A 26,276-nucleotide genomic window follows, 5' to 3' on the forward strand; every position below is an offset into this window, starting at 1 on the left:
GCTGATGCAGAGAAACTTTTGACACCAAAATCTCGATTACAGGATGTAAACAATGGACAAATAAATCAATTAGTTGATTTGGCCAGCCATAAGTACTCTTTGCTCTAAGTCATAGGCAACAAGTTGGAGAGAATTGCAAACAGAAAAACTTAACCATAACCCACTCTGAAAACACAACATGAACTGACATAAAAATTCAAGAAGCATCCCAATGGCGAGCTTTCTGAGTTAAAAAAATATCAAGAATTCAAGTGTAGAACAAAAAACTGCAATTTCAATCCTATACACAAGAATTTCTTATATACAAATTTACAATGGCAAATAAATCACTTAGTTGATTTGGCCAGCCATAGTCCTCTTTGCTCTAAGTCATAGGCAGCAAGTTGGAGAGAATTGAAAACAGAAAAACTAAACTGTAACTCACTCTGAAAACACTACATGAAATGTCATAAAAAATTCAAGAAGTATCCCAATGGTGAACTTTCTGAGTTAAAAAATATCAAGAATTCAAGCGTACACCAAAAAACTGGAATTTCAATCTCATATATAAGAATTTCTTAATATATCAAAAAGATATGACTGAAATGTTTATGCCAAGCCTTGGCAATATCGAATGAAGCTTTATCAGTTCACCAATCCTTTACATAAAAGAATTCAAAAAATAATAATAATTAGAGTCTTGGGCTCTCAAATTATTTTGGAAAAATATACAGTTGCTAGACAGCTGACAATTAAATGGATATAAGCGTCAGCTAATCACCAGTACTAAATGTTATCAAAAATGAGTTTTCACAAGTAAGATATCAGCCTTGGACCTTACGAACTTGAATGTGGTGAGTAGATTCTTGACGCCAGATTGGCTGCGCTCCACTCTGGACAAGAGTGACGAATTCTCCCTTTGTAACCAGATTCTTATCCTAAAGCATGAGAAAATACAAAAGGTCAAACTATGTGAAGAGAGAATACAACCAAAGTAAAAAAGATAAGTTACTGAGAAGTGGCCAAACCATTAATAACTTGATAGCTCGAGAGAATGTCTCCTCCACGTCATCTGAAAACTGCATATATATGGGCATGACACCTTGATAAAGCACCAGTCTCTGCTTAATTCTCTCTCTGCCAAAGAAACAAATATTTCATGCCAAAGCTAGAAAAGAGTAAGATGGCCATCAATGAATTCACTTACATAAGCCCAAACCAAGATAGCATGTGGAAGTGTTTTCCTGGACAAAACATGAGTCAATGATGACATCCTAACTTCACATAAGATAGGACTTGTAAACATGATCATTCTTAATTCATTTTTTCCCTTTTGAAGCAAACATTTGCCTCTAGTGTCTCTAGACACAGTCTGCAGAGTCATTGATTTAAAATACCGCCCTCAGCTATCCCAAAACAAACACTACCAACCATTCAAAAACTTCCTTGATAGGAAAATTTTGTAGCAGAAAATAGGTAGGAAAGTAGGCCTCACAAACCATATTGTATAAGAAATTAAAAGAAATTAAATTCAAGTAATTTGAATAGTGTACTTCACACAATACTGTTCTAGGGACTCACTGATTTGTGAAGGCAAAGATTGTTGATGAAGGCCGATAATGACTTAAAATTACAGCCATGGATCCTGTTCTTGTGAATACAATTATGGGGGTATTGAGAGTGTTAGCCATAGTCGTTGAATGGAAAGCAAACATATCACCCATGTGGCTCTGCAAAAGGAAGCCCTCAGATTCAAAAGATTATGGAAGGGAAATGTAGATGGAATTTCTGAGTGTTCAGAAATTGCAGTTTGAAAAAAGTTCCTCTTTAAAATACTCACCAGTGTAGCATAATAATGCACATCTGATACGAAGTAAAAATGTGAAAAATGAAACCAACTTAGAATGATATAATGAAAATAGGCATTTTAAAATTCAAGGAATCTCACCTTATGAGCACTAAACTGGGTTGGGGGAGTAATGCTAACTGGCAGACTTGACTCAGTCCTCAATGCCACAGTATGCATAACTTTAACAGCTTTCAGGGGAAACCTACAGCCGTTTTTATAATAGAATTATTCAAACAATTTCTTTTTAAGTGAAAAGTTAACTAAAAGAAATTGCATGGAAAGATGAAAGTCATTTCAGGAAAAAGGATAAACATTTAAGATTAGTGCACTCCACAAACTCCATGTTGCATAATTACTAATTAGCAATTATAAATTAGGGTAAATTAGAGGATTACAACAACATTAACAATAATGATATCAACTACAAATCTACCCACGAGGCACCACCCTCATGGGCTGCCCCAATACATCTCAGTTGGTGCAAATGCATTTTGCTCTGTAGTTTATGGAAGAGTCGAACTAACCTATCTTTCCTAGCATCAAAAGCACAAAATATTCCATATATTTAAGAATAGCTACTAGAACTATCAGACCAAGAGAACTATTGAATTTAAACCAGTTTCTTTAATATTATTAATGTAGTTCTAAACCATAAAAGTTCAGGTTTTTAGACAAGCTTATATTTCAACTGCATCTCCACCGGAGATATTAGATGTGAACAAATTATTGGAGTTCAATATTATTATGAAAAAGCCAGAAAAAGGGGGGTGCAACCCCAATAGTAAATATACAAAAGATCATCCAGAAAAAGAGATTAGTGATATTATTATTTTACCCAATACCGGAATAAATATGCAAAGGTCAACCCCCAAACAAAGTCGCAAAAACAAATAACCGCGCTATAAGCAAATGAAAATTAGATATGTGTGTTTATTCTACCATATTACAGATGGAAAAATTTGCAAATATCAAATTTTCCCAGAAGTAAAAACTCGCATTTTGCTAATATAAAGTTCCATCAAACTAATATGATCATCCATGAATATAAATGGGTTAATCAAAATCAAATTGAATGGGTTAATCAAAATCAAATTGAATGGGTTGATCATAAATATGTAAAGCATCAAAGATTTTTTCAAATGTCCTATGACTAGGCCTACAAACGCTGGGAGAAAATAAAGTTTAAAAAATTATAAAAAAATAAATAAAGCTCCCCTAAAACTTTTTAATCCTGGATCTAGGATAACACTTTCCCCCAATTAACAAATATAAATAAATTGAAATATAATTTTGCCTTTTAAAAGCCATTTGGTTATTCTTGTTGGTAGAACTAAAGAGTTGAAAGGCTATCTGAAACTGTATAGGAAATAAAAGTTTTCAAGGTCACTAAACATAAGCCAATCACTTACTTTCCATGGGCAGTTTCTCCAGAAAGCATGACTGCATCAGCGCCTTCCCGTACTGCAATTGCGATGTCCGAAACTTCTGCCCTTGTTGGTGTAGGATGATCAATCATACTCTCCAGCATGTTTGTTGCCACAATTACGGGTTTTTGCATACTACGACACCTTCTAATGATATCTTCCTGTATGAATGAAGATAAGGCATTTAGTTTCCAAGATAAGTGGAAAAGAACTCTAGTACTAGATTATAGACATCATTGATTCCAGTAGTAAGAAAACCATACATAAACGGCGGTCACAATTTCACTGACAGACATGCTAGTAAGAAACATATGCAGGCAATAAAACTAAACTGGAGAGACATAAAAAAGAAAGGCCTAACAACTGATTATTTTGTTACCACTATTTGGGTTCATATTTTACTGGTTTATCATGTTGGCACCTTGTCGCCAATAAGGTCTAGTAATCAAGTTTCTTTACCACATCTTTGATCTTTTTCTTTCATAGTTCAGAAGTTACAACTAACACCATATTTAGTAATTTCATTGTTTCCTTAACTGGAAAAAAAGAAAAAAAAAATGGGAAACAACTTCTTCAGATTGACCAGGTTAACTAAAAAGGATCTGATTTAGTCTTGCTGACACATAAATTCTATCTACATCATGATTTAAGGTCAGATTCAAAGGCAAACACAGAATGCCACAAACATTTAGATGTAAGTTACCTGCAATAGTGGGACATCCTCAATTGGAAGTTCAGCTCCAAGGTCTCCACGGGCAACCATTGCCTATAATGTTCCAGAAACTAGTTAGGTACTAGTGGATATGGATATAACGTATCTACAGAATCCATTTATAGGTCTACGCATACCCACGTACACTCGTTAATATACTGTTACCATAATACTTCAATAGAGATTAAAAAGAAATTACAAGGACCACAGAGAATATTGAAACTAACCCCATCGGATGCTGAAATTATTGAATGAAGATTGGGTATAGAGTCAGCACTTTCTATTTTTACAATCACGTGAATATCCGCATTGCAACCTAAATAAGAGGTTTGCAACAGTTTAATAATAGAGGGAACAAAACAAATAAAATAAAAATAATTGAAATTTTGTAACCTACATAGAAAAAAATTTAAAAGAAAATTACTAAAAAAATTTAAAAGAAAATTACTTTTGAGATAGTCTTCCAATTCATGAACCACTTTAGCATCCTTCACAAAAGAGACAGCATAGAAATCAACTTGGTTGTCCACTCCAAATTTGATATCTTCCCAATCTTTGTCTATAGATATGAACAAGAAACTCATGAGTGCTTCCTAGTTTTTCTACCCAAAAAAAAAAAAAGAGAACAGAAATTCATGAGACATAATAACATTAGAACCAAATATTAACCTGTTATTGATGGCAGATTGGCACTTTTTCCACGGACATTTAAATGACGTCTTGATTTTAGCTCACCGCCATCAACTACTATGCATTTAACCAGATCCTTTGTCTTTGACTTCACAGCTAATGACATCATTCCACCTTGTATTGACAAAAGGAAGCAACTTGTCAAGTCTCTTGAACAAAAAAGCAAGTTAAACTTGCTTGAAAACTTATGTTTGTGATGGAGAACAATTAGAAACATAGTGTGATCTGCAACCAGTAAGAACCATAAAGAAAGGCAATGTTTAATCTCAACAGGAGATTAGAATTCTATTATACAACAAGCAGTTTTAGCAGTCTTTTAATTCTGTTCTGAAAAAAATAGGTTTTTGACAGCTAGTACACCAGATACATCCTTCTTTTTCAAAGTTCATATATGTTTGGATAGCTGAATGGTAAATCTTTTAGAACAAAAATTAGGGATATTTAACAACACGCTTAAAAGAACCAGAAAACAGATTATTTATTATGATCACTCATAAGAGTTTCAGAAAACTACGTAGGAGGCCAGGAAATTTCACACACAGTAAACAACTTATTGCATCAAATACAAGGATTATGGTAGAACTATGAATGAGTTCAAACCAGCTAAATTTTACCAAGCCATACTGAACAATGCAAAAGGCAGTCAGCTGTTAGACTGAGCAGACCAATTTACTGACATTGTTACTTCGCATAAAAGCAAACCCAAAATCAGTAAACTGGAAAGCCAGAAAAACTCATAGACAGACATTCAGAAGTTGATTTGAATCAATTACTTCAATCAGTAATTAGTCAGCAGTTCGTTCATCCAAAAACACTTAGGAACTTTCTTATCTCGTTTGAATGATCCATGCGAATCCTTTTCATTCTAGAACTCAATTGCTTCTGAATTTATTAATTTCCATTATAAACATGACAATAAACTATTAGATAGCACAAAGTCCAGACACAATTTAACTCATGCACAATCCAGCGGCAGTAGAAGGCATCTTACTTAATGCTTACCATCTACCAGTAGTATGTCTCCAACCTCTACGTCATTCACAAAGTCATCATAGTTCACACTAACAGTATCTTCTGTGCTAACCCCTCTTTTGATAGTAAAATTAAATTCCTGACCCTCCTTCAGGATGATTGGTTGAGGTACATCTCCACTCCTAACCTCAGGACCCTGCATTCAAAAATAAAAATAATCATATCCTAACTATCAGTAAGTAAGAATAAAAGTAGTTGTACATAAACAAACAAACTACTAATGACTGGATTGAAAAACAAATAAACACAATCTAATATTACATGCAGTCTCCCCTTGACCAATGCATTCTTAATACATTTTTCAATTACTGGTTTAATAGGAGTAAGCCAACGTGAATTATATACATGAGAAATATAAAAGTCAATCCTAAAAGTAGAAGTGTTTCAACTACGACCAGAAGCATCGAATGAAGACCTTGTTAATGATAAAAGGATTTCAATCAACACAAAATTAGACAACATATGGACTAAGATGTTGAATTCATGAAATTTTGGCTCAATTTTGAAACCAGTTCAAAAATTTTGAGAAATTTGCAGATGCTAATGCAGTGGTGGTTGACCCAGAATAAATACCTTGGTGTCCAGCATTATGGCTACAGCCTTGTCTTCAAATTGAGAATTGTATTCTTTGACGAGATCAATAGTTTTCTGGTGTGATGCATGGTCTCCATGCGACATATTTAAACGTGCCACATTCATTCCCTCTTCTGCCAGTTTCCATATCATTTCCCGTGAGCTTGTGGAAGGACCAATTGTACACACTATCTTCGTTTTTCTTCTAGCATTTGGACCTACAACTCCCTTTCCAGGTGTGCACTGACCATTTGGAAGCTCAAAAATAGAGCTCAAGCTTTCCTCAAATAACTGAATACAGCAAGATTGAAAACCATAGGAGAAAAACATAGACACAATTAATCATGGAATAAAGAGAACATTCTAACAGTATGTAAATGAAATGCGAAACAGATACAATTAGAACCACACTGACAAGAAGTGCATATCGCAAAACGAGAACATGCTATGTTCAGGCAGACTGATCCTGTTTTTATTATTTCAATATGCACAGGACAGTTTTCTTTGTTTCTGGAAGCAGATAGTTTCATAGCTGAAGAGACTCAACTAGGACTAAATGAAACAAAAGGCACAGGGACAAATCTACCAAACTGACAATCCTTTTTTTTTTTTTAGTTGGTTGGGTTTTACAGGTAGAATTTCAACTAGAAAGCATGAAAAAAAAAAGCACTAATAAAGTTCGATATGCATTATAATGTTGGTTTTTCTAATTATAAGAATGAATTGAATGGCTTCCCAAATTTTACATACAAAATTAAAGGACACCTATCTTCCATTACAAGCATCATAGTTACAGCCTAAAATCAGCACACTGGTCATTAAATTAACCAAACAGGATTCATCCAATACATTTATAACTCGAAACACTTGCAGTACACGTGGCACTTGCTTGAAGCATAAAAATGGAAACAATTGGCATCACACGCACACACCAGAATAAGAAGAAGAAAAAGGAAATACGATAAAAGCTTACAGAAATTTTGGGGGCGTGATTGTCGTGAGAGATCCTCATGGATCTAATTGAAAATCTTTGTTTTTGATGAGAAACAGAACATCCTCTTCTCGTTGTTCTTGACCGTGTTGTTGTTATTGCTTTGGAATGAAACGACAACGCATCGCTCAAGTTCCGTGACGACGACAACACGCAATCCGTACACATGTTATTAACCGCTGCCGCCATTTGACGTACCAAACTCAAACAATCAGAGATTGACTCAGAGCTTTTTTGTGCGTGTAATTAAGGCCGCGAGAGCAGAGAGCAGAGAGCAGAGAGCAGGGAGAGGGCGATAGAGAGATTTTGAATTCGAATAAACGGGGACCTAAACTGAAACTTCTCCTGAGAAACAGCAAGAGAGATATTTTTTATTATTTCTGAGAATTGAAGGCGACAACAAGTGAATGGAAGGAGAATGGCGTCTGGACTGGACGGTTGGACTTCCGCTGGACCGCTGCTACTTTGTGCTTCAATTTTTGTGTGTGGGCACGCGCGTTCTCATTCGCTTTCACTCGCACAAACCTAAACCCTATTACCAGTTTACCACTAATTGCTTAGTTTTTCTACTTTTCAACAATTATTTTCACATTATTTCAAAATTCCCCAATATCTTCTTCATGTGAAGCAATTGCACAACCCAATCTTTTTGTATTTGGGGGTCATAATTTTTTTTTATATCAAATTTGAGGAATAATTTTTTTTATCTTAAATTTATTGGGTTTTAAATAGTAAATCTAATGCTTAGTTATTTTGGTAATGGTGTGTTTACTCATACATAATTAGGAAATTAGAATTTAAAATGAGAATGATAATTAAAATTTGAAATGAGAGTGATTGATAATATTTACTAGATGTGAAATGGAAATGAAATATTCGAAACCTACATATTTTTAAATTAAGGAATGAGAATTTAGTTATCATTAAATTAAGAATTAAGTTCTCATTCTTTAAATTCATTATTTTACTCCCTAAATTTCGTAATTTTACTTTTATCCTCAATTAAAATATTATTATATTATTGTCATTATTATTACTTTTATCCATATAATTTTTGTTAATGATAATAATAATAATTAATATAGGAGTGTGATTAGTTAACGTACCACCCAATACCTCTATTAACTACCGCATTTTAATTATAATATCATTTAATTAATCTTAATAATTATGTATTTAGGTAAGTTTATATTTCTTTGTGCAATTATCATAATTTTTTGGTTATTTACAACAAATATTTCGTTATCAAGTGTTTTGTTATTAATTAAGAGAATATATAATTATACATATACTGAAAAGAATTACCGATAACTAAAAAAAAAAATCACAGCCACACTATTTCTAAATCTATAAAATTAATATTTCCTAAAATCTTGTGCTAGCCAATTACAACCCCCAATCTTTTTGTCTCCAAGTTAGGGTATTATTGAGGTTTATTATTATTATTATTTTAAGACTACATTTTAGAAATAGGAATTATATAATATATTTTACCTGGACAAATACGTTGAGGTAAGAAGTGCATTTCAAGCGCCAAAGAGGCAAGTAGCACTCGATCTTTGTTAGGAGCTTCACAACTGGGACCATCAAATCAATCATAAAACATATCGTTAATTTCGTTTCTCCACAGACACATCAGATCACTGCCACGTACGCGGTGAACTTCATCGAACGGCCGACATCTGCTTTCGCTCATTTATACCCTGAACCTGATGATTTTTTCGCCACAATGAGGCTGGCGCTAGCTCTGGCCACGTAAGAAGCAAAGCAGTTCAACCATAGAAGAATATAGAAGGACAAAAGTGTGCTGACACTTGGCTGTTGTCTTTTCTGAGAAGTCAGTCAACAAACGACAACGTTTCCCAGATCTTTTTGCCATTTACGCGGGCGGTACCACGAGTAATCGAGTACATTCGATTCATCGATGATATCGAAACGGAACCAAAGCACGTGCTCCGTGCTCGCATGGCCTGCTTTACACCACGAATATCCATTTTCAGATGTACGGTAGTTTTTGCCCAACGTAACACAGACTGACCCCGTAACTTGAACACAATTGGTTAAATCTTATTGTGTTTATTCACGTGTAGTACGGTACTACCGCAACCTACGGTTGCACACCCAATCTGACATTAGTCGTTAGAAGAATCTGAAAATGGATGGCCAACGCTACAATACCCGCATGTATCACATGCATGCGGGTAATTAAAAAATTAAAAAAATATGGCTATTGTTTCATTAAAAAAAATGGAGCAACCGGTTGCTCCTTACATTAATATTATATTATGAAATAATATAATAAATAAAATAATAATTATTTTAATAATAAAGGCCACATAATAATAAAATATTAATTTTATAATAATTAAAAATTAGTTTCAAGTTTAATGGTAGTTGTTTCATATTTATTAGTCCATTAATTGTATGATTTTTAGGATTGCAAATTAATGATCCTAAGTTTCATGTTAATTGCCCTCAGTTTCAAGTTTCTTTGGTTTCAAATTTAATGGTCTTAATTTTAAGTTAATAGTAGGTGTTTCATGTTTATTGGTCCATTAATTGCATGATTTTTGGGATTGCAAGTTAATGATCTCAAGTTCTATGTTCATTGCTCTAAGTTTCAAGTTCTTTTGGTTTCAAGTTTAATGATCTTAATTTCAAGTTAATGGTATGTGTTTCATGTTTATTTGTCCATTAATTAGGGTTTACAAGTTAATGTTCTTAAGTTTCATATTCATTGCCCTCAGTTTCAAGTTCATTTGGTTTTAGTTTATTGGTCCAAATTTCAAGTTAATGGTAAGTGTTTCATATTTATTGGTCCATTAATCGGGGTTGCAAGTTAATGATCCTAAGTTTCATGTTAATCGCCCTCAGTTTCAATTTCATTTGGTTCAAGTTTAATGGTCTCAGTTTCAAGTTAATGGTAAGTGTTTCATATTTATTGATCCATTAATTGGGATTGCAAGTTAATGATCCTAGGTTTCAAGTTCATTGCCCTTAGTTTCAAGTTAATTTGGTTTCAAATTTAATGGTCCCAGTTTCAAGTTAATGGTAGGTGTTTCATGTTTATTGGTCCATTAATCAGGGTTGCAAGTTAATGATCCTAAGTTTCATGTTCATTACCCTCAATTTCAAATTCATTGGTTTCAGGTTTAATGATCTCAGTTTCAAGTTAATGGTAGGTGTTTCATATTTATTGGTCCATTAATTGCATGGTTTTCGAGGTTGCGAGTTAATGATCCCAAGTTCCATGTTCATTGCCGTCAGTTTCAAGTTCATTTGATTTTAAGTTTACTGGTCCCAGTTTTGAGTTAATGGTAGGTGTTTCGTGTTTATTGGTCCATTAATTGCATGATTTTCGGGGTTGCAAGTTAATGATCCCAAGTTCTATGTTCATTGCTCTAAGTTTCAAGTTTCTTTGGTTTCAAGTTTAATAATCCTAGTTTCAAGTTAATAGTAGGTGTTTCATGTTTATTGGTCCATTAATCAGGGTTGCAAGTTAATGATTCTAAGTTTCAAGTTCATTACCATCAGTTTCAAGTTTATTTGGTTTCAAGTTTAATGATTCAGTATCAAGTTAATGGTAGGTGTTTCATGTTTACCGATTTTTCAGGTTTCCATTTCTTTCATATTTAATAATAATAATAAATTTCAATCATTCGATCTACTCCAGTTTAATCCAATGGCTATTTTTTATGCATGTATGAGATACATGCATGTGTTAACTATTGATTTTGATGATAACAAACTTGATTAAGATTGTTTTAAAGGCTCAAATTATTTTTAATATTACAAAGGTTTTATATCCAATGAAAAGTGATTTTATGATATAAGTTATTTTCATGTTAATGTTTTACATTAAAAATTTTTTAGAATTTTCAAAATAGAAAATATTGCTTAAAATTCTGGAAATAGACTTATTTGATAAGTTTTACAAAATTTTAGGATATAGTGTAATTTTATAAAGTTTTGGGGCCAAACTATAATTTTATAAAATAGTTCACTGTAGCATTCACTGTAGCAGTCACTGCAGCAAACGGCTAACCGACATCTTGATAATGGCTAGCCAACATCGAATAGAATTGAAGAGTAGCTTCTGGACACTAACGGCGACCCGATATCTTAAAATCGGCGATCCGACATTTTGAAAATTCAGCCCAACGGTCATATTGACCAGTCAAAACGACGATCCGATATCTAGTTAACGGTAATTTGACAGTGAGCAGAAAGTCAATAACGGCTATATTTCAGCTCCAATTATAAATAAACTCAATCAAATTCAAACAATAACGATTCCAACAATTATTATTGAGCAAATTATTGAGCATACAACATTCATTAAGCCTTAAAGTCCTGTATTCATCTCTTTTCCTCACACTTGGGATGTTCATTTGTAATCAAACTCATTGTGTGAGAGAGATTTATTTTGTAATATTCTTTAAAATCAAATTGAGAGATTGTAAGTGTTGGGATACACTTGGGTTAAGAGATTGGGGATAATCTCTTATTGTAAAGGTTTATTGACATATTGAAAGTCAATTGTAAGAGCGGTTGAAGCCTTGGAAGCTTGTTTAGTGGAATCCTCAAGCCCGGTGAGCTTGGAAGCGTGGACGTAGGCACGGTTAGCCGAACCATGTAAAAATCATGTGTTTGATTTCTCTTCCCTTACTCTTTTTATTATCTCACTTAATTAAATTTATAAGTTTTGTTCTTATTAAGGCATTAGATTTAAATTGTTGTGAGGTTTGTTTTGCATAAATTTTGATTACCCAATTCACCCCCCCCTCTCTTGGGTTACTTAGATAGTATTTCATCATGTACTGTAGCCACACCCAAAATGGATATTTGTGGTTGTACCATGCTCCTCTTATGTCTTTTATGATTGGACCCCTTACTTTTATTTTTATTTACAATTTATTTATAACTATTATGATAATTTCATCTTACTATTACACTTCCCCTCTCCTCCGTATACGACCCAATTCTCTATGTAATCATTAATCAATAGTTAGTCATAAAAGCCCATCCGGAAAAAAAAATCATTATCCATAAAAATATTTATCACACATCTAGTTAATTTCTATGTTGACACATCTATCATTTTAGAAAATATCCTCGATAGTTACGAAAACCAGCAATGATATTCTGAAAACAATAATCACAACACTAAGAATAGAACGTTGTGTTTTGGACTCACTATAAAATACTAAAATTATAATGCCTAAATCAACACTCTCAAGCAAACTAACTCGACTCTCTATCTCATCTCGCTTCCTCACTCTCTCTTCTCCCACATCCAATCATCCTTGTCTCTCTCATCCCGTCTCCTACAACTATCGTGGTTTCATTTCTCTCTCTCATCCCGTCTTCGACAGCTACCGTGGTCTCATCTCTAACACATGGAAGAAATATGACAACAAAATATTCATGGAGTCGATCATTACAAATTGAAATGAGAGGATGATATGATGATTGGCTCCAAGAACATGGAAGGGCATGCGAAATAACACCACCATGGGGACTTTCAGGATTGCCAGAATGGGAAGAAAGATGGTTGAAAAATGGCAACCAAGGGGAAGAATGGCTTCATGAAGAATCTCAGCCACTACAAAATGATACCTCCACCAGAACTCATAGATAAAGATCAAATATTTGCACAAAATTACAAGATTGGGAAGAAGAACAAGCTCACAACAAAAATCCCACATGGGATGATGAAGAAAGCAACAGAAACTAACGGAAGCAATAGTGGACCAAAATCGGAAGCAATGGTGAATAAACAATAATGAATAAGTGACAAGTGTGAAAGGTCACATGTAATGTTTGTTGAGTCTTTTATATCAACTGTAAACCAAATTTCATAATGTAACATAAAGTAGTAATTAGTTGTAAAGTAAAATTCCTTATATATAAGGTATGATTATGTGTCTTGTAAACCATTGGCTATTCATAATTGAGAAAAATATGGATGATTATTTTATTAAGAAAAGTGGTGCATTTAAAAAAAGTACAATTGAAAAGAAATTAAATGCAAAAAAAAATGAAAAATGAAAAATGAAAGAAGATGCAAAACACCTTGTAATCTCCAAAAAATCAACATGCTTCTCAAGCATATATTTTATTTTTCCTATTGTCCTTTCTTCGTTAGTCATATTTCTAGCCTATGCTACATCCTAGTAAAAGTCTTTCTTGATTTTAAGGATCTAGAGTTTGAAGTATAAACTAATAATATGGAATAAAATATGTGGTGATGCATAATAATGAATACCAATAATATTATTGGTCTAACTGGTAATCTGTTTGACTCGAGATCATATTTTTTCTAAGCTATTGATGTCATTCCTTTATCATGGTGATGGTGTGTGATATTGTTTTTCTATTATTTTCTCTCAATCTACCATTCCTTGCAGTGACTGTTTTTATTGGGTTTGTTGACTGTTTTTATTGGGTTTATTTTCCTTTAAGAGTGTCATTCTTACCCGAGAGATTTTGAGTTTTGACATGTTATTCTTGAAAATAGCTTAATTAATGTAGCTTTGATAATTGATCATTTTTCATTAGCTTACTTGATTGATTTGTGAAAATAGATGATCTGGGAGTGATTTCTTTGTGCTGGGATAATACTTATACTTTTATTTGATTATTGTTATTAATCTAATTAAAGACGTAAACATGATTACTCATGAAAAAAAGAAAATTGCAATTTGGGTTTGAAATTTGTTAGATATTATCACTTAGCTTACTAGGGACTAGCAATAAGTTGGTTAGAGGTTGTGATTAACATTGGAAAGTGTATATCCTACAAGGGTTTAAATTATCATTTGATCAGTTATCATGTTAATTAACTTATTTTGTGTTTGTAGGTATATTTTGGGAATAAAAAAAATCATTGGAGCTTATGGAATAATGGGCACAATATTAATTGATAATTTCGATGAAACACAATAGAAGTCAAACTGTGAACATAAATTTTAAAAAGAACAAAGAAGAACGGGTAATGACTTTCCAAATCATTCACGTGAAGAGGACTTTTGGGTAAATCTTTGTTGGCTTATCAATTATGAAAGGGGGAGGCTCATTATTCTATGAAGAAGCTGAAAGTGCTTTAGATTATCATTAAAAAAATTGAAGAAGGTAGAGGCAGCAATTTGGCTATATAACGACGAGAAGCCGAGGCACCTAAGGGGAGGAAAAAAAGCCCAACTATCTATTTAAATTTTCTCCTCTTTTTTTATCCCAATTTTTCTTGCAATATATCTTAGAAGTTTGTTAAATAAAATGAGTATTTTGTTTATCAACATGAGTAGTAAATTTCTAAGCTAAAGTGAAAGATGAAGCTCAAAGAATTTAATTATGGAATTAATATTCTCTCAAGTAAATTAAATCATTTAAATTTTAATTACATGCTTATAATATATATTTTTCCATCAATTATTTTCATTTCATATTAATATGTAGATTAGGTCTACTTTGGATCCATATGTATTTAGGCAAAATGTTGACATGCCATTGATCTAGCTCATTATGTACTTTATCTCCTTATTTATCCATAAGTGGTTAATTAATAATTAAGTCATATAATAATTATATTAGCAAAAATATAATTATGAGGGATATTATAATCATAATTTGAATACAAAGAGTGGATCTCATAACCTTAGCACTTTTTAAACAAATAATATTTTTCTGCAATTAATTTTATTTAATCATTGACAACTAGATTCTCATATTCCTTGTGGCTTGACCCTGAACTCATCCGATTATATTATAATTAGATACTCTTATACTTGGGAGTAATCAACACTTTTGAGTCATGTCAAGTACTTCTCAAAGATAACCATTAATGGTGAATTAAAGGCGAAATGTAACTATTGTATCAAGGTAAGCTTGTATCCTCCAGTGATAACGAAACCTTTCATTTGACTAAATATTTGAAAAGATGTAAGGTAAAGCATGTTCCCAAAATTGATGACAGTTTACAAACCCTTAATATGATGAAGAAAGATGACGGAACAAATTGTGTTAAGATGAGAGAATTTGATCTAATTGTTGCTTGACAAAAGATTGCAATATTGGTTGTAAAGCATAAACTATCACTTAATTTTGTAAAGTATGATGCATTTAGAGATTTGATGTGTTATAGCAACCAATTGGTGAAGATGATGAGTAGGAACACTTTAACAAGTGAGATTCTTAAATTGTTACAAACTAAAAAGGCAAAAGCAATGACTTTGTTGGAGATCAATAATAGTAGAAAGCCAATTACAACAGACATGTGGACTACTACTAATCAAAGGTAAGGGTATATGGTTGTTACAATACATTTGTGAATAAGTCTTAGTAGTTGCAAAGTGGAATTTTATGGTACTTTTCTTATTATTTCATGTTATGTTTATTTAAGTTATTTCAATATAATTTATTCTAAAATTTAACTTTTGGGTAATGACTATGTTCATATATTTATTGGCCCCATATACTACTGAATTTCTTTCTCAAAGCATTTTTTAAGTGTATGTTACATTGGAATATGGATAGAAGGGTATCGATGTTACTTTACATAATTGTGCCACCAATGATGTTATGGTTGATAGGTTGATGGGATTTATTCTAGTTGATTCTATGTTAGTAAGTGGGAATTATTTTCATATGAAGTGTGTGGCTCATATTTTAAACCTAGTTGTGAAGAATGGGATAAAAATGATTAAAGAGTGGATTAAAAGGATTAGGGATAGTGTGGCTTATTGGATGGGCACATCAAAGAGGGTAGAAACTTTTGAGATGGCTACACGTCAATTGCAAGTCAAGTGCGAGAAAAAGTTGGCGTTTGATTGTGTAGCTGGATGGAATTCTACGTATTTAATGCTTGATGTTGCTATGAAATATAAAAAATGTCTTTTCTAGATTGCAGTTGTGCGACAAACATTACCTTCTTTGCCAACGGAACGAGAGATGGCTGAAACGATGTTGGAAAATGTGCAACTGTGTTACTCAATGACGGAGCTATTTCAGATATAAAATTTCCCACATCTAATCATTTTTTCTCAAAGATATGTGAAATGAGGATTAAGCAAGATTGATATGAACTTTCTGATATACTTGTAGTTAGACAAATGACTGTGAAATACTGGCTATATTACTCAAGAGAAGGGTGAATTGGGTTTCTAAAACTTCAATAATTAAAAATTACACAACAATTTAAAATAATGTCTTAATAAAATTAATAACAATAATTTTAACAAAAAAAAATTAAGGGAAGAGAGAACAAACACAATATTTTTACGTAATTCAGCAAATTCTGCATACATCAACACCTCCAAGCTCACCAGATTTGAGGATTTCACTAATTGAGCCTCATATTTTAAGGCTTCAAAATCTTTACAATTGACTTCTAAGGTGTCAATCAGCCTTTACAATATAAGGTTATCTCAAATCTCTTATCCCAAGTGTTTCCCACACTCTCAATCATTCAATTTAATATTTAAGAATGAAAATTACAGAAATTTCTTTCACACACTATATGTGTTTACAAATGTGTGTTTTGATGATAGAATCAACAAGTTCTAAGTACAAAAGAGATTAAATGCACAATAACAAGCTCAATGAAATTTGTTGAATCACATTAAATTTGAATATGATTGAGCTTTTTATAGTTAGGGAAGAAATATAGTCATTGTTGACTTTCTGGAAACAATTGGATCACCGTTAACTATTGTTGGATCACCGTTTTGACTCGAGCAAATGACTGTTATGCCGCAATTTTGAATAGTAGGATCTCTATTATCATTCCAGAAACCTGCACAAAATTATCAGCTAGACGTTTTGACTAAATGATTTGTCGTTTGTAACCTGGATGCTCTCTAGAATTTTTCGGTTAATTGTTTAGTATAAACGGTCTGTCGTTAGCAACCTGGATGCTTTCTGGAATTTATCGATAAACCGTTTTCTAATAAACGGTTCACTGTTTTCTTCTATAATCATATTTTCATTTTATCCTATGTATAATAGGTTTGTCATTTAATCATTAATAGTTATCCATTTGTTTCCATATTCTTATACAATCCCAAAAATAACATTCAACCTAAGAACTTAACAAATTTCAAGGCTCCAACATTCTTAGTAAAAACATATATGATTTGTTATTATCAAAATCAATATTATAAGACCATTTATGCCAACATGCTAGTCAAATGATTTAGAAATTTGATAAATATTAGGACCAGATACATGAGATTTTAGTGATGGTTGTTTTTCTTGACCTGAGGTTCAAGATGTAATTAGATCATTATTATTTTCCACAACTTTATGGTGAGGTTGCTGCAATAAGATTCAAAAAGTGCACAATCTATATCACAATTTGGTTAAATTTTATTAAGGTACTCATGGGAATGTGAGTGACGAGATTATTAATGAGTCTTCTTCAGTCAATGTTAGCTCTGATATAGGCACTGTGGCAATTTTTTTGATATACGTAAGTTTGAGGCATTTGCATGCCAAAAGAATGAACCAACGGTACCGAAGTTTGACCTTGAGAGGTATTTAGAAGTGGCTTTAGTCAAATCGACTTTGAACTTTGATATTTTGAATTCGTGAAAGGAGAACTAAGGCAAATATCCTATCTTGCCTTAGATGGCAAAAGATATCTTAGCCGCTCTCGTGACAACTATTGCCTCTGACTCTGCATTTAGCACTGGAGAAGAGTCTTGGCTTCCCATCGAAGCAGACTTCATCTATGATATTAGAAGCACTTATATCCACTCAACATTGATTATGGACAAGCTCCAATAGAAAAAAAAAAACAAGTAACGTAGAAAATATTTAAATAATTAGTTTTGTAATAATTTTATACACCTAAATTGTTTTCACACTTTCTTTTTCCTTTTTTTTGTTTTTCCTTATAGGTAGAATTCTTGAAAGTGAAATTTTTACTAGAGAAGAATTTATGGCTCACAAATATTAGAGTAGTTTTTTTTTTCAATGGTGGGTTGTGAATTGTCGTTTGTTAAACTGATGACCTCCTTGTTCAGATTGTGGAATTGAATTATATGTTTTTATTTGTTTGTTAAACTGATGAACTCTTTATTTAGATTATGGAATTAAATTGTGTGTTTTTATTTGTATAAGACATAGGTTATGTTTATGTTTATTTATATAATTATATGGTTAAGACATTGAATTGAGTAATTTTTATGTTTGTATTACTTTAAACAAGCTCTGAAGCTTTTAAATTTAAATATATTAGTGGAGGTTATGTCCATTTTTTACTTAAATTATTTAAATATCAAAATAAAAAATCTTAAAAAAATTATGATTGGACTCAAACAAAGGCCAAGCAGATCCTGACCGATTCAGATCGGGACAGACCTGATCTGAAGTTCAAAGAACCGGACTTTTTTGAGGTTCGGTCCTTTCATTTTAGTTATAGGGTTCACCTTGCACAACTAAGTGCTACAAACATTTTCAAACTCAGTTCCAAGATCAAACAAATATCGTCGCTGGCCATTATTCACAGGAAAAAACTTTTCAAAACCCAAAAACAAACCCATTTTTTCCAATACAAATAATTTTCATTCAACAGCAACAATAGCTCAAGTCAATTTTTCACAAGTTTTAATTAATTTTAGGTTTCACAACTTTACTCTCTACAACGAATAACCATGAATGAACAAATATCAACCAAACCCACTTGACATTTTCGAGTCACAGCAATGTTGAGGAAAAATCAGGTTTTTAAAATTTTTATAAAACCTTTTGAAGATCGCTCTCATATAATATATAAGCATTCGTATTCTAGGAATCGTACCTTGAAAATCCGAGTTGGCTTTTTCCGTTGAAGTGATTTAGGCTCCTAGATCACGATCTGCCACCACCACTCCTGTTAGATCACGACCCGTCACCACCACGCTTGCTAGATCACGAACTGTCACCAATGATCTTCCAGGTTATGACTCAGGTTCGATCTGCACTTGACATGTGGGCGCCTTTATCACTACCAAAGCAACTAGCACAAGAAAATTTTTCTCTCAATAATGGAGAGAAAAATCTTATTCTCTAATCTATATAAAGTGGCTTTTTTTTTCTTTAGAGAAAATAAGCCTTATATATCTCCCTTTAGTGAAAACCCTAGGCTCCAAATAATGCCCTAAATAAAACTCACGTTATTTTCTTTTTCAATAGGGGACCCACCTTGTAAAATAACATAAGGCCCCTTATACAAAAGCTAATTAAATGGAGCCTCCCACTAAATGATATATTTAGGCTTTTGACCCAAATAGCTAGTTATCTTACTTATTAGTCCAGTAGTGGTGCAGTCAATTAAATGAGCTAACCCGGGGATCATTTGAGAACATACAATAATGGCTACAATAATTAGGCCTGTAATTAAACTAGCCCAATTATTTAATTCCAAATCTACTCTACTAAAAGATTGGAACTGACTTCCATAATTGTATGCTCGAATAATAATTCGTCCCAAGCCACATTGATTTCTTTACTGCACAATCATTTGTACCACATCGTTAATTAAATTGATATTTCAACTGTCCAATCAATTTAATAACATCTTATTCTTTGATCCTTACTGGTTTTCTCTAATGATCATTTTCAACATACTAAATATGTTGATACACTCTGGCCAGAGAATTCTATGATCAAGTGCCGAAAACCTATCAAGAGATGTGTTGTACAAATTCTATATTGTTAATCCATAACTCCAATACTCATAATTGCTCCCACCAAGATACCGGGTAATCTTGACCACAAGGATGTGTCATGCCCATTGGTAACTCAAATGGAATAACAATTACAATCATGAAATCATAATTAACTCAAGATTAAGATTATAGTAAAATCAATGCCTATGAGATTTAATAAGTCTGATAGTTATTACAAAGTTAATTAAATCTCACATGTGATCCTGTTCAATGTAGTTGTACTACATCAATAAATTCATACATGATTAAGACAAATCATTCAATGAATTTATTACAGTCTATACCTAAATAAAGTGCCCAACTTTATTTATCAACTGCGAACTAAATTTATTTAATCATAAGATAACTTGTATTTATGTCTTCTGTGAATCCACATGGTGATCACATAAATACATATAATATGATTAAATGGACTTTAATACAAATATTAATGCAATTAAGATATTTGAATAAGATACCTCATTTATTTTATTAATCAGAAAAATTGTTTATTACAATTAAATAAACACATATGCTTTTAAAGAGCATATTTTTCCAACAATCTCCCACTAGCTCTCAAAGCATATTTGGCATCTCACGCATGCCCATGGATTCCAAGTGCAAGTTAAAAGGTTTCCCAAGTATGGCCTTAGTAAAAGGATCTGCCAAGTTTTGCTGTGACGCAATCTGAGTAACCTCCACATCACCTCTCTGCACTATATCCCTTATAAGATGATACTTCCTCTCAATATGTTTTTGTTTCTTGTGGTTCCTTGGCTCCTTAGATTGAGCTACCGCACCACTATTATCGCAAAATAGTTTAAGGGGTGCAGTTACAGCAGGTACCACCTCAAGATCTTGTAGGAACTTGCGGAGCCATACAGCTTCTTTTGCAGCTTCGGATGCAGTTGTTGAGTGTTAGAAAATGCATATTTATAAAGGAGAAAACCGTCATTTTACATTTTAAGTCTTACTAACAACCCTTACTTTTATATATTTAACCTTCTTGTGATTTAATTACATGTGTTTTATTTTAATTAAGTATTTTATGTATTTTAGGGGCATTATAGTCATTTCACAATAAAGGAGAGATCAGACGGCAAAACGGACATCACTTTTGAACTCAGGACGGTCGAAAACCTTAGGAGGAGCATAAAAGGAAAAATGGCACTATTCACATGTACGGTACTATTCACGTGTACGGTACTGTATACGTTACTGTTCACGACACTGTTCACATAGACGGATGATGACGTGGCATTGACCGATGATGTGGCATTGACTGATGAGGTGTCACAATCTTGTTGGACTAAAATTCTTATGTACTGTTGATGGTGACGTGGCAGCATATCAGTGGACGAAAAATCTCGCGTACGGTGCATGCATCACACAGGATTATTTTCAACCAAACCGCGTTACTGTTCATCCGGGTCAAACCGCGTTACTGTTCAAAGTCGGGTCAAACCGTGTTACTGTTCATCCGCGTGGTCAAACCGTGGACTGTTGACTGATGACGTGGCGCAATCCTGAGCGTCCAAACTGTTTTTAATCCGATGGCCATGATTTACTCCATGTATCTATAAAAAGGGGGCCTCCCCCCCTAATCTGATATCTCTGAATCCATTTTTGGGATCCATTTTCTGTAATTCCCTCTCCATCTTGTATTTTCTTCGTATTTTAATAAATTCCCATTTTGCCCCTAGTTCAACTATGAGTGGCTAATTTTCTTTCAAGCTTGGGTTGAAGGTGAAGTCTCAACATGTGTCATGGGCTTAATTTGGTAAATTTATTTTCTCTTCCCCTCTAATTTTTGTGGATGTTTTAACTTCTCGTCGACAAATAATAATAGTCTTGTCTAGATACCGCTTTGGTTATACCGGCTCTCTAGTATAAGGTTATTATTATTTGGCACGATAAGCCCTTAGCACCATATTGATTAGAGCGTGGTTCATGAGGTGTGGATTCCCCCCTCATGATTTAATTGGCATTAATACGGATTATTTAGCCCATGATGCATGTTGATACGGATCCAGATACCCAAGTACGTCAATTTAATAGATTTTCTCTTCAATTTATTCTCTCCATTGCAATTCCAATTTTAGAATTTATTCTCGCCATTTTAATTTAAGTATTAGCATATTCCAAATCATTTCCACCATAAATCCAACTACCCATTTACAAAATTAATTCTATATATAATTAAAATCCACCTCCTCGTGGGATCGACACTCGTCACCATTAGTCTATACTACAATAGATTCGTGCGCTTGCGAGTACATTAAAATTTGCACAACAAGTTTTTGGCGCCGTTGCCGGGGAGGTAAGTAATTTTAATTCATAGAATTAATTTTTGTGAATAATTTCTTTTATTTGTTTTCTTGTATTTTTTTTATTATTAAAAAAAAAAAGAAAAAAAAAGTGAATCTACATTTAAAGGTTAGTATTTCTTTTCTTTTTCTCTTCTTTAAAATTTTGTAATTTAATTTTCCATTTATTTTTCTTTGTAATTTTTTTTTGTTTATCTTATTAATTTAATTTTTAGTTAATTTCTTTCACGTATTTATTTTTGTGTATTTTTATAGAAAGGTTGTAATAGCGCAATAAGGTTAGTATCGTAATTTCTCCCTCTTCTTTATTTTTATTTGTTTTGTTCCCATCTTTATTTTTTGTTTTGTTTGCATCTTTATTTTTATTTTATTTATTTTGCATGCATGGTCGTAGGTCATTATTACCTAATCTTGAACCTATAGACCTTGAATTAGAAAAAACACTTCGCACACACAAACACGTTAAAAATAAAATGGATTTACAAGCACCACAGGAGAGGCCATTTAAGGACTATTTTAGTCCCTTAGCTAATTTGAGCACGTCATGCATAAGATACCCAAATGTAGCTGCTAGGAGTTTTGAATTAAAACCTAGTGTGTTAAATTGTCTCCCTACATTTTATGGCCTAGAAAATGAGGATCCATATAATCATTTGAATGATTTTCATGCCATTTGTCAAACATTCAAATATGAGAATTTTTCAGATGATGATGTTAAACTTAGACTATTCCCATTTTCTTTAAAGGATAGAGCTCGTTCATGGTTAAATACGTTGCCTGCTAATAGCATTTCATCATGGGAACAAATGGTTACAAAATTTTTAAATAAATATTTCCCAGTGCATAAAACCAATGCTATTCGCAGGGAAATCTCGGAGTTTACCCAGAAAGATGACGAGCAATTTTTCGAAACATGGGAGCGATTCAATTGGCTACTCTTGAAGTGTCCACATCATGGGTACGAGAAATGGCACCAATGCCAATACTTTTTGGAGGGATTACTACCAAATGTGCAAGAATGGCTAATGGCAACAAGTGGAGGAGAGCTAATGTCAAAAAGTGCGTCAGAAATTTGGGAATTCTTCCAACGACAAGCAGATAATTCCCAACAACGGAGTCGATCACTCAGGACTACTAGAAGAATTAAAGGAGTGAATGAGGTTCAAATTGGCGAATCAAGTTCAGAAATTAAAGAAGTCAAAGCGATAATTGAAGGTCTCTCTCGACAAATAGCATCACTATCGACTGCTAAATCAACAGAGCCACATGACCATGACTCATACTCAGATCAAGCCAATGCCATAGGTGTAATGAGAAAGCCATCAAATTACAACCCATACTCCAACACATATAACCCTGGATGGAGAGACCACCCCAATTTTTCATGGTCTCAAGGATTCCAACAGAATGGACCAATAGCTCCAGCTCCACCAATTCCACAAAATCCTCAAGCCTCTCAGCCACCATTTAGACCATACATCAGAACCAGAACCACTCTCAACCTAGACCATGGAGGATGCATTCCAGATTTTAGGAATGTACTCACTCACGATGACTCACTCTACGATGAAGCAACAGAACCGCACCATTGATGGACTACGAAATGAGTTGAGAGCAGGCTTCAATTCACAAGCCCAATCAGTTTCAAGCCTCGAGAAGATGGTGGGACAACTTGCTTCTTCAGTTCAGACCTTGGCAATGACCGTTGAGAAAGGTAAGTTTCCAAGTCAACCAGTGCCTAACCCTAAAGGAGTACATGAAGCAAGTACCAATTCACCACAGCAGCATGGAGAGGTCAAAGCAGTAATGACCTTGCGAAAAGGAAAGGAAGTCGACAACAAAGTGGAGATGCCGGTGACAAAAGAAAATCAAATTGTACCTGTGAATGTTGAGGACTCATCACCGGAGGAGAAAGAAGAAACTAACCCACGAGAATATGTTCCGAAAGCTCCATTTCCTCAGAGGTTAGCTAAAGGAAAAAAGGGAAAATCCACAGGTGAGATTCTTGAAATCTTCAAACAAGTAAGTGTTAACATCCCTTTGCTTGATGCTATTAAACAAGTTCCATCTTATGCCAAGTTTCTTAAAGACCTTTGTACTAAAAAGAGAAATATGCATGTTCAAAAGAAGGCATTTTTAACAGAAAACGTTAGTTCTATACTCCAACATAAAATTCCTTTAAAATGCAAAGACCCAGGCTCCCCCACTATCTCATGTAGTATAGGGAACCACACAATTGAGAATGCTTTGTTGGATTTAGGAGCTAGTGTAAATCTGTTGCCTTATTCAGTATTTGTGAAACTTGGATTGGGAGAATTACACCCAACTCCAGTGGTGTTACAGCTTGCAGATCGGTCCACGAAAATACCTCGTGGTATTGTGGAGGACGTGCTTATCCAGGTAGACAAGTTTTATTTTCCTGTTGATTTCATTGTAATTGACACTCAACCAATACAGGATTCAAGGAAGCACATCCCCATTATTCTAGGCCGACCTTTCTTGGCAACTGCGGATGCTCACATTCAATGTAGGACCGGAAATATGCAATTGTCCTTCGGCAACATGACTATGGAGTTGAACATCTTCAACATTGCCAAACAACCTCACAATGCAGATGATGAAATTGTTGATGTGGATTTAATAGAAGCATTAGTTGATGACACTTTTGTTTCAAACCTTAGTGATGATCCTTTACAGACATGCTTAACTCACTTTGGTTTTGATTTTGATTTTGATATTGACAGATCGGTCGAAGAGGTCAATGCCCTACTTGACTCAGCACCATCTATGGACACTAATAAATGGAAGTCAAGAGTTGAACAACTAGCACCATCAGAGAAGAAACTCATCCCATCATCAGAATCACCACCGAAACTCGAGCTCAAACCATTACCCAACACTTTGGAATATGCATTTTTGGGAGAAGAAAGTTCTCTGCCGGTAATCATCTCATCATCCCTCAATGATGAACAAAAAGGTAAGTTGTTGGATGTTTTAAAAGAGCACAAAGGAGCATTAGGATGGACCATAGCAGACATCAAAGGTATAAATCCAGTAGACTGCATGCATTACATTCACCTTGATGAAAATGCTAAATCTACTAGGGAAATGCAACGTCGGTTAAATCCTAATATGAAAGAAGTGGTTAGAACTGAAGTCCTTAAGCTATTAGATGCAGGTATCATTTACCCCATTTCTGATAGTTCATGGGTCAGTCCTGTACAAGTTGTCCCCAAAAAGTCAGGAGTCACAGTAGTTACGAATGCCGATAATGAATTGATACCCACTAGAGTAACTACAGGATGGCGTGTATGTATTGATTATAGGAAGTTGAATTCTGTCACACGTAAAGACCATTTTCCTTTACCATTTATTGATCAAATGCTTGATAGATTAGCAGGCCATGAATTTTATTGCTTTCTAGATGGCTACTCAGGATATAATCAGATTCCCATAGCACCAAAAGATCAGGAGAAAACTACTTTCACTTGCCCTTTTGGCACATTTGCATATAGGAGAATGCCATTTGGATTATGTAATGCACCTGCTACATTTCAACGATGCATGTTGAGCATTTTTTCTGATATGGTTGAACGATTCCTTGAAGTCTTTATGGATGACTTTTCTGTCTTTGGTGACTCGTTTGATCAATGTTTACATCATCTAACACTAGTTCTGCAGAGATGTATCGAGAAGAACTTGGTCTTAAATTGGGAGAAATGCCATTTTATGGTAAAACAAGGTATTGTTCTCGGTCACATCATTTCGAGAAAAGGTATTGAGGTTGACAAAGCCAAGGTGGATCTCATTTCTAATCTTCCTCCACCCAAAACAGTCAGAGAAGTAAGATCTTTCCTTGGGCATGCTGGTTTCTATAGACGTTTCATTAAAGATTTTAGCAAAGTTTCTAGACCCTTATGCAATTTACTTGCTAAGGATGTACCTTTTATCTTTAATGATTCATGTCTTATGGCGTTTGAAAAATTAAAACAATTGTTGACAACATCACC

At 33.7% G+C, this 26,276-nt stretch overlaps 1 protein-coding gene and 1 non-coding gene across 2 annotated transcripts; both read right to left on the reverse strand.

Moving 5' to 3' along the window:
* Nucleotides 1–580: 580 nt before the first annotated feature.
* On the reverse strand, nt 581–7,790 carry LOC18043314 (pyruvate kinase isozyme G, chloroplastic). Its single transcript, XM_006436708.2, has 12 exons — nt 7,233–7,790; nt 6,260–6,550; nt 5,657–5,822; nt 4,634–4,768; nt 4,413–4,523; nt 4,192–4,280; nt 3,956–4,018; nt 3,238–3,413; nt 1,928–2,030; nt 1,561–1,709; nt 1,008–1,116; nt 581–917 (listed from the first exon to the last, which is right to left on the reverse strand). Exons 1-12 carry the CDS (start codon nt 7,437–7,439, stop codon nt 804–806), a joined length of 1,713 nt encoding a protein of 570 aa, XP_006436771.1. The 5' UTR covers nt 7,440–7,790; the 3' UTR covers nt 581–803.
* A 15,333-nt stretch (nt 7,791–23,123) lies between these two features.
* On the reverse strand, nt 23,124–23,227 carry LOC112099339. Its single transcript, XR_002906143.1, has one exon. It is a non-coding gene; the product is annotated as a small nucleolar RNA R71 (small nucleolar RNA).
* Nucleotides 23,228–26,276: the final 3,049 nt, after the last annotated feature.

Source organism: Citrus clementina, unplaced genomic scaffold (genome assembly GCF_000493195.1).
Source record: "Citrus clementina cultivar Clemenules unplaced genomic scaffold, Citrus_clementina_v1.0 scaffold_4, whole genome shotgun sequence".
NCBI classification, from domain to species: domain Eukaryota; kingdom Viridiplantae; phylum Streptophyta; class Magnoliopsida; order Sapindales; family Rutaceae; genus Citrus; species Citrus x clementina.

Bases quoted from the DNA above. Each gene is read 5' to 3' on its own strand.
- LOC18043314 (XM_006436708.2), bottom strand. From the start codon at position 7,439: ATGGCGGCAGCGGTTAATAACATGTGTACGGATTGCGTGTTGTCGTCG. The intron at 6,551-7,232 runs GTAAGCTTTTAT...TGCTGTATTCAG, and splicing joins ATCACGCCCCCAAAATTTCT to TTATTTGAGGAAAGCTTGAG. The intron at 4,769-5,656 runs GTAAGCATTAAG...TGTCAATACAAG, and splicing joins AGACATACTACTGGTAGATG to GTGGAATGATGTCATTAGCT.